At 36.3% G+C, this 14157-nt stretch overlaps 1 protein-coding gene across 1 annotated transcript; it reads right to left on the reverse strand.

Moving 5' to 3' along the window:
* Positions 1 to 5889: 5889 nt before the first annotated feature.
* LOC137025325 (polymeric immunoglobulin receptor-like) lies at positions 5890 to 10062 on the reverse strand. The gene is made up of 6 exons (XM_067393324.1): positions 9995 to 10062; positions 9040 to 9345; positions 6969 to 7286; positions 6721 to 6837; positions 6542 to 6618; positions 5890 to 6003 (listed from the first exon to the last, which is right to left on the reverse strand). The coding sequence occupies exons 1-6, from the start codon at positions 10041 to 10043 to the stop codon at positions 5890 to 5892; spliced, it is 981 nt and encodes a 326-aa protein (XP_067249425.1). The 5' UTR covers positions 10044 to 10062.
* Between the last annotated feature and the right edge of the window lie 4095 nt (positions 10063 to 14157).

A 14157-nucleotide genomic window follows, 5' to 3' on the forward strand; every position in this document is an offset into this window, starting at 1 on the left:
GACCGCCTCAAAGCCTGTGTGCGCTGTGATGCATTTACACTTGGCCACATAAATGTGTCTCCGCAAAATATCTGATCTTCAATTCCCGCGCTATATGCAGATATCATGGAGTTCACGTCACCGAAAGCAACAAATATGAGCTGCATTTTATTAATTATCAGCCAATTTCAAAATCAAGACAGCAGTCAGAGAGAGCGGCAACAGCACCGATAAGATCATCAGTCTCATTACTTTTGATGAAGATGATTGTGTTTTGAGCGCCTGCGACTTACTTTCAGCTTGATTTGCGACATTTTGCGTGTTGTCTTGCTGAATAGAAAATCAGCTGCACATCTGCGTTTTTTTGGGAGGAGTTATTTAATGTGGTTTCAACAAACAGATGCATTTAGGCCCCGTCCTCACAGAGATGAGTTTTTGTGAATACGCACAAATTTTGTATCAGATAGGCGTTTCGTCCACACGGATCTGGCGTATTCGAAAGGTGAAACCGCTATTTTTTTAAACCGGGTCCCAGAGTGGATAAACGTCTTTGCGTTTTCGTGTGGACAGCATATCCATATATTATCTGAAACGATGTGTCATCACCCCACGTGTTGACCCTAGTCAGACGCCGCTAACAGCACAAAACAACAGCAATAGCAGACTCTAGATGCTTGTGTTTGTGCTGCAGAAGCTACTGCGCCAAAATAAAGCGTTATTTCTAAGCTTTACTAAAGTTTGTAAACAGCGCGCAAGGATTATGCGCATCCTCCAAGTCTTATTCGCTGTTTTAATTGTATCTCTGTGACAGAATTACAGCGCCACATACTGGTCTGGCATGTATACTACATCGTTTTGAGTCATTTCAGTGGTTTCGTGTGGACGCAGATATTTTGAGACAAGGAAAAAAAAAAGATTGGTTAGGGTAAGCTCCGGCTCCGTCTGGTGGTCGTAGCCTTAGACCTGCTCAGTTTTGACTGGAATGCGTCCCAGACCACCTCCTGAAGTGGTTTGAGTGATCGGATTGACATCTGTCTCGAGTGCCACATTCTTCACAACTTCCTATTCTTTTCTCATCTTATCTCTAGTAAAACAGTAAAGACTTACATCGCTTCTCTTGTGGCTCATCGACTGAAAATTACAACCAAAAGCTGCACAATGTGGCATCGTATATTATATTCTGAGTTGTGTTGCGGTAAAAATAGAGTAATGTAAGTAGCTGACAGAGTGACGTCATCGACTAAAGGCCCTGGTATTCTTCAAACGAAGTTCTTTTTCGTTCTTCGTTTAGGGGTAAAATGAAGTTCAAAATGTGTGAGCTGCGATTTACTGTAAACGAACATCTGACGCCGCCCACACTGCTGAGAGCGATTGTTAGATGAATATGTAAATATGTGCTGTGCACTTTCTTCTACAAAATAAACACAACAAAAATGAGAAAACAGCAAGTATCTCTTATAGAAAGCATAAAAAAAGCGTCTGATCATAACAGCATGGGTATGTTAGCACGAGCTCTGCAAGTTATCACTCCAGTTACGTCACATCTTCATATCACTTTATTCAATAGCTTGCTTAAAATCAAGCAGCTTTACAGTATCAAACATGAAAAACAGTGTTAGTGCCTCATTTCATCAGAAGCACAACTTCATTTTGTACTATAAAGTGGCTATCCAGTGTGTTCATGTTTTCACCCGCGGAGATCTTACCTCGACGAACTCAAACACACTAAATGAGTCAAAGACGCGTCCCACGCGAGTGAAGGCGGAGCCTAGGACACACCTCCTATTATGTTTTCACCACTGACCAATGGTAGTATGAAGGTGTTTTGCAGCTGGAGAAAACCTTTCCTGAAAGTTCGCTTGGGAAAGCCGCTTCGAACTTCGAAAAAGAACATAAAACAAACTTAGTTTTGGCCTTTTATTCGAAATGACGTCACATCAGTTCTTTCTTCTATTTCGTTTGAAGTTTATATTTCGGGGCCTTTAGAACGCACTGTGCAGCTAAACAAAATGGCGCCCCCATTGTCCAAATATGTTATGGATTTTTTAAAATAATGTAAATCTTTCATGGGTTTTCCACTACATATTTCGGTAAGAGACATCATTTACGTTATATTGAGCCATACAAGTCTTAACACCAGGGGTTCCCTTTAAAAGTTTAGACTGGTTTGTTTATATACTACATGGCTTATTTATTTGTAGTTATAGGTCATGGTTGGCCTCATGTCTAAATCTAAAACAAGCCACAGTTATTTCTCCAGGTTCTCATGAAAACTTGCCCTTGTTTTTTTCATTTATTATACTCTGTTTTATGAGCTCATCTTTGCCATGTTGGTTGTGTACAAAGCCTGAGTAAAGCAGATCATTAGCTCATGCGAATTTCACATCTTTATATTTTCTCACATTTGTGAGGTCATTTTGCACATGAAACCACAGACGCCTTCACACACACAAATACACACAGTTGCTTCCTTAAAGGGAACTTGGTGTTAAGACTTGTATGGCTTAATATAACATAAATTATGTCTTACTGAAATATGTAGTAGAAACCCATGAAAAATTCACGTTATTTAAAAAATCCATGACATGTTTGGACTATGGGGCGCCATTATATTCAGCTGCACAGAGCGTTATATGTCGATGACATCAAATGGTTCCACTGCTCTACCGACACGGTCATATTGCTATTTTTACTTCAGCACAACTCAGAATATAATAACCACACAACATTGTGCAGCTTTTGGTTGTAATTTCCAGTCGAAGGGCAACGAGAGAAGCGATGCAAGTCTTTAATGCTTTACTAGCGATAAGAAGAAGAAGAAGAAGTTTTATTTATATAGGGCCTTTCCATAGCTCAAGATCGCTTCACATAGTGCTATACAATACATTTGCACATCCACGAACACAATACAAACACATAAGGCCAGATTTAGCCACATTATCCACAATACATATTGAAAAGATATGTGCAGCATTTGGTTAAAGCATTTCACTTATATCCTTCAGCAACTGTAAGCTCTTTCAGCTGTGCTCTACTAAAAGTATCAAAGGCATCAGAGCTTAAGTGGAGAAAACAAAGACACGGTCTTTAGGAAGTTTTGTTCATCCACATTCTGCCCAGCTTCCTATTCTTTTCTCCTCTCATCAGTAGTAAAGCAGTAAAGACTTAAATCGCTTCTCTAGTTGCCCTTCGACTGGAAATTACAACCAATTACAACCAAAAGCTGCACAATGTGGCATCGTATGTTATATTCTGAGTTGTGTTGTGGTAAAAATAGCAACAGGATAGTGTCAGTAGAGCATGAGTGCAAACATTTGACATCATCGACATATAACGCACTGTGCAGCTAAACAAAATGGTGCCCCCATTGTCCAAATATGTCATGGATTTTTTAAATAACAAATCTTTCATGGGTTTTCTACTACATATTTCAGTAAGAGACATCATTTACGTTATATTAAGCCATACAGGTCTTAAAGAATAATGTTATTTAATACTTTTGTAGTTTTTCAGTGTAAATGATTTAATTTGATATTAATTTATTGATTCTAATTTATTGAACAAATGTAAGAATTTGAAATAAAAGATAAAGCATTCATTAAGAAGATTAAGGAAAAATGACCTTTATAAAGGAAAAAAAAAGCCCTCATTGTAAATATCATTAATGTGCGGATTTAAATATGTAAAAGCTAATACAATACTGATGAGAATATTGCAGAATAAATTATATTTACACCAAAAAAAAAAAAAAAAAATATATATATATATATATATATATATTAATTTCTATATTTGATACTGACTCAGAAAATAAGAAAATGTTATTGTCATCAGATGTAGATTTGCACACTGCCACCATCTCGATGACAAAACAAATCCCAATTTAACCGATGTTTGTCACACACATGCCAACTCAATAAAGTTGCGCCACCACTTTATGATTCCTCTTATGATTAGTTTTGTCTGTCACTCATTCCCATTAAACACTAATTATAAAAAAAATTTTAGACACTCATTTGTATTCGTTTTATAGTACACACCAAAAGAGCCTATTCATTATTATTTGCTATTTGAACATTTTAAGAAAAAAGTTTTTGGCTGAGGAGAAGAATCTGATCATGTGACCATGATAAATTGAGGTGTAAAGAGTCCATCTGCTCTTGACAAAACAATTAAATTTTTATGTACAACAAAACCAACTTCATGGTTTGATGAAAACACACACAAAGTGCCAGAAACATAAATATTTTCCTTGTTCCTCTATTCTTGTTGACTCTCATTTCTTCCTTCATCCAATAGTTATTTTAACAGCAGGATTTCTCAATAAAAATTACATGACAGTGATTATGACATAGTTTTTTTGTTTTGTCAGTAAGCAGGCCATTATAGCAGTTTTAGACATGTTGCACAAAAGATACGGTTGAAGGCTGTTTCAATACATACATCAAAAATGCTCATTAACAGTATGAGGGACTAAATTGGTAAAATGAGAACTAAAAAAAAAAAAAAAAACATCTTGAAAGAAAAAAATACAGCAGCAATCATAAAACTAACATGCAATGACAAATGAACAGTGTCTCACTTTACTATGCTTAACTGTGTGGCAACAGTTTAGTGAGGTTCTTCCTCTGTTCCAGCATATTAACATCCATAAAGGGGGACTGCGTCATTCTGTGTGTGATCAGGTGGGAATGCCGTTTCAACATAGACTATAGCAGAACATGCCACTTCATCCTGGAGAAAGAGGAAAAGATTGTGTTCACACCAGAATTTACACTTGCATCGAGAGCATTGCATGAAACCAGTTGCCACTCAGAAAGAGGTGCTTTTTAAAAAACAACAGAATAAAACCTGATTTTCTTATCAAGGTGATAAAAAAAGTTGATAAAATGTTGTGTAGCAAAAATGAGTACACACTCCTAAAAGTTACTAAACAAAACGAAAAAATATAAAAAATATTTCTGGTGTAAGTTTAAGGCAATGTTTGATCAACAGGTAATTATGTTGAACCAAAACATTTAAAGACAAGTAATTTGTTGACAATTAAAAGTGTTATATAGCCCACTGGATCATTCCCAGACTGAACTGTCACGACACAAAAGAGGACAGTGGTATAAGAGGATTATAAAATCATTGTTTTACGTGTGAAAATATAGCAAAAGTAACAGAAATTCAAAATCAATAGACCTGTGACAAGGCCCCTGAAATAATCAGGCCTTCATTTTAAGCTTTCATTTAGTGATGAGGGATTTTTTTGCTAGACAAAGAGCAGGAGAAATACCATGCGATTGTCTCAGAGCTGCAAAAGCTATGAAAAGAGTGACTGTTATTCTCACAGAGTAAGAAGCAGCCTGCAGAAGTGACATGCATGATTTTATCCACACTGGAACTACATTCACACACCACATGTGAAAGAGTCTCGCTCAACCTGCTCTATAGTCTCATAAAAATCATCCCAATCCCTTCTTGTGTTGTGTACTTCTTCTTCACGTTGTTTTTGTTTGTGTCTTTTAATATTTTATGCAATCCAGAACTCTCTAACCTGCCACGCTTCCGTATCTCTCTGTTAAAATCCTTTCTTCCCGCTCTCCCAGAAAGCTGCCTTAATTTCATGACGGAAAACAAGAAATTACCGTAATAAGCCGTATATTACTGAAAAGTGTATTTTGTCTACTGTCAGGAGCAATTTGAATTATTTTGATTATGTGCAATTGGTTGAAGAGTTACAATAACATGAATACAGGTTGGTTTGATGTGTTGCCAACGACATAGACGGTTTAATAATTAATATTAAATTATTAAATTTAACATAGCCCAATTTGATTTGCTCTTGAACAAGTAATAGATTAATAAAACCAAAGATTGCCCGTTTTATGTACCCAAAAAAGAATTATATCTCAGGTTTAACCACTATAAGAGGCAGCGGCAAATCCCAGAAGAACTGTCCGAGATGAAGCTGTTCTCGACGGGAACACGAACACTGAACGGCCGCTGATAGCCTGGAGCTCGTATCTCTGAAAACATCTAAACAAATTGTACAACAAGTGTAGTATGTGTAGTCATGACAGCAGTTTCAAGCAATACAAACGGTGAAAAATGTATATTTTAATCAGAATTATTGTTCTCCTATTCTATTGCGTTCCATCTGTTTGGTGCACATGCAAAATTGAAATATTTGCATGACTGTCTAACATTTACAGATGGAGAATAAACCTGTGAAATGTAAGTTATGCACTGAGGAAAACACCACGTGTCAAACACATAAAACAGCACAAAATATATGCTGTTTCCTATGGTGGATCGATTTGACCCATGATCGACCTCTAGGGCTGCTTAAGAAAATTGTGCACGTGCAGTTATCTTGACTGGGTTAACCTGGATCAACCCAGTCAAACTTTTGCATTTTTAATGAGAAGAATATCAAAGTGCAGTAAACTGTAAAAATAAGGCGACAGGGATGCACATTTGGCAAAAAACAAGTAACCAATAGTTTCTGAACCAGAATTTTGCTAGGGCCCATTAGGTGTTGTTTACAATATACTGTAAGAATGTGTTTATGTACCTTTGCATATCTAGAAGATAAGGCCAGAAATGTCAGAATCAGTGCTAAGGGAAACACTGCCACTAGAATCAAGAGATCTGTGGAGAAACATACAGGGCTGTTGACATGTTCATGGGAAAAATACATTATTGTAATCATCATTGTTGAATAATGAGAAGCAAACCAAGCCTTTGACTTACATTGAGATGTGTCGTGTGGTTGTTGAGGTGGTTCAAGTTCTTGTGTTTGGTGTGAAGGTTGAAGTGTTGATAAACTGATGGATGTATGGATGTGTGGTTTCTCTGTCCTGAGAGTAACTGTCAATGATAATATAACAATGCAAACATTCATGTCATCCTACAAGTTTACCTCATTCCTCGACATATTTAGATTCTTCATAAAATCAGTAGTAATGATGATCAAAGTAACATCAACAGAACAAAACTACCTTCAACAAGAAGTCTGTAGGAGACTGTTTGAGACGAGACAGAACAATAATAGTCTCCTTCGTCCTCTGTGGTCAGTGCTGATATGTGTAGAGAGAGATTTCCTGGAGATGTTTGATTCAACAGTTTGACTCTGTTCTTGTGCCTCTCAGACTTTTCATTTGGGTAAATTTCCTTAAAAGCTTTTTCTACAATATACATCCATTGTATCTGTTCAGGTTTAGCCAGTAGTTCAGAGCATGAGCAGGGCAGAACCACAGACTCTCCTGCATATCCAGTCACTGCAATCGTTGCCTTTGTGTTCTGAACCAAATCACAACCTAAAAACATATTTATACAAGAAAAAGCCATGAATGAGCCACATTGTAGTGAGAACAAGTGAAACTCAAACGTCAATGAATGTACAATTTAAAGTCTGTCACTGGTTCTCCAAATTTCTTAGTTTATTTTTTTCATTCTCATCTAATTATTTTGTAAAAAATAACAGTAACACTTAAGGACCCTTTGTAACGGGTTTATAAAGGTGTTTATTTGAGTAATAAGTCATTTACAAATGCTTAATAAATCATTAATAATGCAGTAATAACTGTATGAATAAAAAGGGCGACTTTAATGCAATACCTGCCAAATAGTGAGCCGTTTTTAACTCACATGTTATAAATGCTTAATAAATGTATTTATTAAAACGTATTTAACTCAAAACCAGATTCCTGGTTTATTTCATGATGCAGCAAAAATTGACTATCATAATTATACTGAAGGTTGTTGTATTTGTGCTTTTCTTATTAATATCTCATGACTGCCACTTTTCTTACTATGTCGCTTACCAGAAGTTTCTGTCTTACCCATGATACTCTCCAAAAAGGTCATGATGCCTATCCACAGCAGTGTATAAAAACTGATTTATTGTTTTTTATAGATGAAATTTCAACTTTATTTTCAAAATAAAACAAAATAACCATAACTTGATTAGATATTAATAATGAAAAATGTAATTCCAGTATTAGTTACCTGTGAACCCTAATGCAAGGTGGACACTTGTGAACCATTTATTCATGAGTTATAAACATTAATAACCTGTGAAAGTGAATCTTAATGTAAAGTGACCACATGTGAACCATTTATTCATGAGTTATCAACATTAATAACCTGTGAAAGTGAACCTTAATGTAAAGTGGAAACCTGCAAACCATTTATTAATGAATTATAAACATAAACAAATCTATGGGGTATTTTGAGCTGAAACACATTCAGGGGACACCTTAGACTTATATTTACTTATATATTGTGAAAAAGCATTCTAGGGCACCTTTAAACTTTTTTGGTTTCAAGTTTACAGTTGTGTTTACTAATGCATCAAAAATAAAATATTTTATCAGAAAAAATACTTATGTGTTTACATTAATAATTAACAAATAATTGATTCACGTGTGTTCACTTTACAGTAAGGTTAATTTTCACAGGTTATTAATTTTTGAAACTGATTAATAAATGGTTCACATCTGTTCACCCTACATTAAGGTTCAAAGTAAACTAATTCTGGAATTAAATTTTTCATTATTAATATCTCATCAATTTATGGTTATTATATTTTGTTTTATTTTCAAAATAAAGTTGGAATTTCATCTTAAAAAACAAGAAATCAGTTTTTATACACTGCTGTGGAGAGGCATCATTACCTTTTTGGAGAGTATCATGGGTAAGACAAAAACTTCTGGTAAGCAACATAGTAAGACAAGTGGCAGTCATGAGATATTAATAAGAAAAGCACAAATACAACACCCTTCAGTCTAATTATGATTTATAATTTATAACATGCAAGTTAAAAACGGCTCACTATTTGGCAGGTATTGCATTAAAGTCGCCCTTTTTATTCATGCAGTTATAACTGCATTATTAATGATTTATAATGCATTTGTAAATGACTTATTACTCAAATAAACACCTTTATAAACCATTTACAAAGGGTCCATAATGTAAAGTGTTACCAATATAACAATTGAATGTCTATTCCTGAGCTGTCAATCATGTCTAACAAGAGCGATTGATATTTCTAGAAGAAGCATCACTTACCCTTCACTGTTAACTGAATGGATGTAGATTGTTCAGTCTTACACCGATACATCCCTTCATCTTCCTGTCTGAGGTCAGAAATGAGAAGAGACAGATTTTGTGGAGAACTTTCATTAAACAGCACACGTCTGCCGCTGTACTTCTCATCCTCAAATACTTGAATCCATCGTCCTCCACTGCCAAAAAGCTCCCATGTGAATGTGTTGACTGTAGACTGAGGATGAGCGCAGGAGCAGGGCAGCACCACTGATCCACCTGTGTATCCTGTTATTTCTATTGTCTGACGCTCATTTGAAAGAATACAGCCTGCAAACAAGAGAGTTTGTCAAAAACTTACAAATGAGCTTTACTGGAATATATAATAATCAGGAAAAAGCTGAGAAGAGTTTCAGGTTTGTGTTCATGAGCAGCACTTTATTGTGTTTATTAGATCTCACAGTAATTCTCTTCTTTGAACGAACTGGACATTTAATATCAACAACTTAATCTCTGAAGGATTTTTGATCAGAAACTTGTAGTTTAATGCAATGTAAGTTATGTTCATGTGAATTAACTTGATTTTGAAAGTGTTGTGAAGGCCTTTATTCAAACCTTAGTGACTTTAAATGAACATAGAAAGACAATGTTGCTCAAATCTCATCACATTCAGTTTTATTTTTTTTTTATTTTTTTTTCTTTCATTTGTGTACACAAATACAATTTTTAGTTTCTACATGCATTATTTCCCTATTTAAGAAAAAAAGGTGCTCTCCTGATTTCATCCTTTAGGAATTCAAAGTTTGAATATTTCAGACAATCCTATCTAATACAAATTTCTTAAAATGCTTTATTTAAAAAAAAAAAAAAAATTAGATATGGTTTAAATTGATGTTTTAAATAACTATGACTACATCACACTGATCTCACAGCAGTTCCTCATAAACTAAAAGATAAATCAATAAAAGTCTGAACTTACCAGAACTAAATTGAATCATAAAGAAGAAAATATATAAATGGTCCCTCATGACTGGTTCTCACTCACTAATGGCACGACTCTGTTTTGTGTGGGCTGTCTTTTTTCTTTTCTTTTTTTAGTACATGTTAGCTCTTACTTTTCTGAAACTTCAACTTCCTGTTTCATGATACATCTCTGTATCCCCCTCCCTCCATATTTAAGCAATATGTAAGCAAAAAATCAAACAGAAATATATTGGTGGTGTGGGGTCAAATATTCTTGATTTAAATCATCAAATGAGTCATAAAAAAATAAATAAAAAAAATCTAGATTTAAAGGGATCCCCTGGTGTTAAGACTTATGTATGGCTTAATATAACGTAAACGATGTCTCTTACTGAAATATTTAGTATAAACTCATGAAAGATGTACGATATTTAAAAAAATCCATGACATATTTGGACAATGGCGGCTCCATTTTGTTTGCGTTCTATGTCGATGACGTCAAATGGTTGCACTCTGTCAGCTACTAACATTACTCTATGGCTATTTTTACCACAACACAACTCAGAATATAATATATGATGCCACATTGTGCAGCTTTTGGTTGTAATTTTCAGTCGATGAGCCACAAGAGAAGTGATGTAAGTCTTTACAGCTTTACTAGCGATAAGAGGAGAAAAGAATAGGAAGTTGTGAAGAATGTGGACGAATAAAACTTCCTAAAGATCCACATTTAGTTTTTTTCACTTTAGCCCTGGTGCCTTTAAAGCTTTTAGAAGACCACAGCTGAAAAAGCTTACAGTTGGCGATAGATATATGTGTATGCTTTAACCAAATGCCGCGCCTGTCGTGGAGTCTGATGAGGGCAGCCTGTAACACATCCTGATTGAGACAGACCGCCTCAAAGCCTGTGTGCCCTGTGATGCATTTACACTTGGCCACATAAATGTGTCTCCACAAAATATCTGATCTTCAATTCCCGCGCTATATGCAGATATCATGGAGTTCACGTCACCGAAAGCAACAAATATGAGCTGCATTTTATTAATTATCAGCCAATTTCAAAATCAAGACAGCAGTCAGAGAGAGCGGCAACAGCACTAGTAAGATCATTCAGTCTCATTACTTTTGATGAAGATGATTGTGTTTTGAGCGCCTGCGACTTACTTTCAGCTTGATTTGCGCCATTTTGCGTGTTGTCTTGCTGAATAGAAAATCAGCTGCACATCTGCGTTTTTTTGGGAGGAATTATTTAATGTGGTTTCAACAAACAGATGCATTTAGGCCCCGTCCTCACAGAGATGAGTTTTTGTGAATACGCACAAATTTTGTATCAGATAGGCGTTTCGTCCACACGGATCTGGCGTTTTAGAAAGGTGAAACCACTATTTTTTGAAACCGGGTCCCAGAGTGGATAAATATGAAAACGCCATCTTTGCGTTTTCGTGTGGACAGCGTATCCGTATATTTTCTGAAACGATGTGTCATCACTCCACGTGTCGACCCTTGTCAGACGCCACTTTGTTCGTGCTGCAGAAGCTACTGAGCCAAAATAAAGCATTATTTCTAACGCCTGTTTCACACATAATCCGTCTGCAGTGCGTGTGTGTTGCTGAAGCAGGAAGCGGCCATTGTGCTTTCACACAGCACACGTTTGCAGTGCGTAATGTTATATTCATTACGCTTATATATTGACAGTTGCTGGAGTAGTTTAGTACACAAAACATGACACAAAGATTTGAAAACTTACTGTCGACACCAACAGCCGACGAAAGTGCATCCCATGCCTTTTCCTTCGGATTCAAATCTTTGTACAATACATTCTGTGGGTCATACAGAATTTTATGTTTTTCCACCTCAACGATGAGACGAGTGTCATCCATGTCACTTTGTTTTTGAATAGGTTGGTTTAGGTCCGCCTGTCACGTCATTGCCTGCTGGGATGCGAGTTTCCCTCCAACGATGGGGAAAAACATATCTGATCGCATTATGCAAGTAAACACTGTTCATTTTTTTTTAAATAAAATAATTGTTTTGAAATGATACAACTGAACTGTGAAATTGAAATGTTTCCTTTCCATAAAAAAAAAAAAAATTCTTTATGTAATGTACTAAATGTACAAAGTAGTTTAAATGTGCATAATTTCTTTATTTTTTTTTTTTTTTACAATTTCAGGTCAATCCATGTTCATTTTGCCCACACACAATCTGCAAATAGACTCGGTACGTAAACGATCGCTGCACTGCTGCAGACGCGCCGCTCCTGGAACGCAATGACGGACCGCAACCGCGTGCAGTGTGAACGCTCTAATCCTTTAACATGGGTGCGTAAAAAAATACGCAACGCATACGCACTGCAGACGGATTATGTGTCAAACAGGCGTAAGCTTTACTAAAGTTAGTATACAGCACGCAAGGATTATGCGCATGCTCCAAGTCTTATTCGCTGTTTTAATTGTATCTCTGTGACAGAATTACAGCGCCACATACTGGTCTGGCATGTATACTACATCGTTTTGAGTCATTTCAGTGGTTTCGTGTGGACGCAGATATTTTGAGACAAGGAAAAAAAAAGATTGGTTAGGGTAAGCTCCGGCTTCGTGTGGTCGTAGCCTTAGACCTGCTCAGTTTTGACTGGAATGCGTCCCAGACCACCTCCTGAAGTGGTTTGAGTGATCGGATTGACATCTGTCTCGAGTGCCACATTCTTCACAACTTCCAATTCTTTTCTCATCTTATCTCTAGTAAAACAGTAAAGACTTACATCGCTTCTCTTGTGGCTCATCGACTGAAAATTACAACCAAAAGCTGCACAATGTGGCATCGTATATTATATTCTGAGTTGTGTTGCGGTAAAAATAGAGTAATGTAAGTAGCTGACAGAGTGACGTCATCGACTAAAGGCCCTGGTATTCTTCAAACGAAGTTCTTTTTCGTTCTTCGTTTAGGGGTAAAATGAAGTTCGAAATGCATGACCAGCGATATACTGTAAAGGAACATCTGACGCCGCCCACACTGCTGAGAGCGACGGTTAGATGAATATGTAAATATGTGCCGTGCACTTTCTTCTCAGTAACAAAATAAACACAACAAAAATGAGAAAACAGCAAGTATCTCTTATAGAAAGCATCAGAAAAGCGTCAAAGACGCCTCAGTGCACACCTCCTATTACGTTATCACCACTGACCAATGGTAGTATGAAGGTGTTTTGCAGCTGGAGCGAACTTTTCCTGAAAGTTCACTTTGGTAAGCCGCTTCAAACTTCCAAAAAGAACGTAAAACAAACTTTGTTTTGGCCTGATTTTGTTTGAAATGACGTCACATCAGTTCTTTCTTCTATTTCGTTTGAAGTATATATTTCGGGGCCTTTAGAACGCACTGTGCAGCTAAACAAAATGGCGCCCCCATTGTCCAAATATGTTATGGATTTTTTAAAATAATGTAAATCTTTCATGGGTTTTCCACTACATATTTTGGTAAGAGACATCATTTACGTTATATTGAGCCATACAAGTCTTAACACCAGGGGTTCCCTTAGAAGTTTAGACTGGTTTGTTTATATACTACATGGCTTATTTATTTGTAGTTATAGGTCATGGTTGGCCTCATGTCTAAAACTAAAACAAGCCACAGTTATTTCTCCAGGTTTTCATGAAAACTTGCCCCTGTTTTTTTCATTTATTATACTCTGTTTTATGAGCTCATCTTTGCCATGTTGGTTGTGTACAAAGCCTGAGTAAAGCAGATCATTAGCTCATGCGAATCTCACATCTTTATATTTTCTCACATTTGTGAGGTCATTTTGCACATGAAACCACAGATGCCTTCACACACACAAATACACACAGTTGCTTCCTTAAAGGGAACTTGGTGTTAAGACTTGTATGGCTTAATATAACATAAATTATGTCTTACTGAAATATGTAGTAGAAACCCATGAAAAATTCACGTTATTTAAAAAATCCATGACATGTTTGGACTATGGGGCGCCATTATATTCAGCTGCACAGAGCGTTATATGTCGATGACATCAAATGGTTCCACTGCTCTACCGACACGGTCATATTGCTATTTTTACTTCAGCACAACTCAGAATATAATAACCACACAACATTGTGCAGCTTTTGGTTGTAATTTCCAGTTGAAGGGCAACGAGAGAAGCGATGCAAGTCTTTAATGCTT

The sequence above is a fragment of the Chanodichthys erythropterus genome, chromosome 8 (genome assembly GCF_024489055.1).
Source record: "Chanodichthys erythropterus isolate Z2021 chromosome 8, ASM2448905v1, whole genome shotgun sequence".
NCBI classification, from domain to species: Eukaryota; Metazoa; Chordata; class Actinopteri; order Cypriniformes; family Xenocyprididae; genus Chanodichthys; species Chanodichthys erythropterus.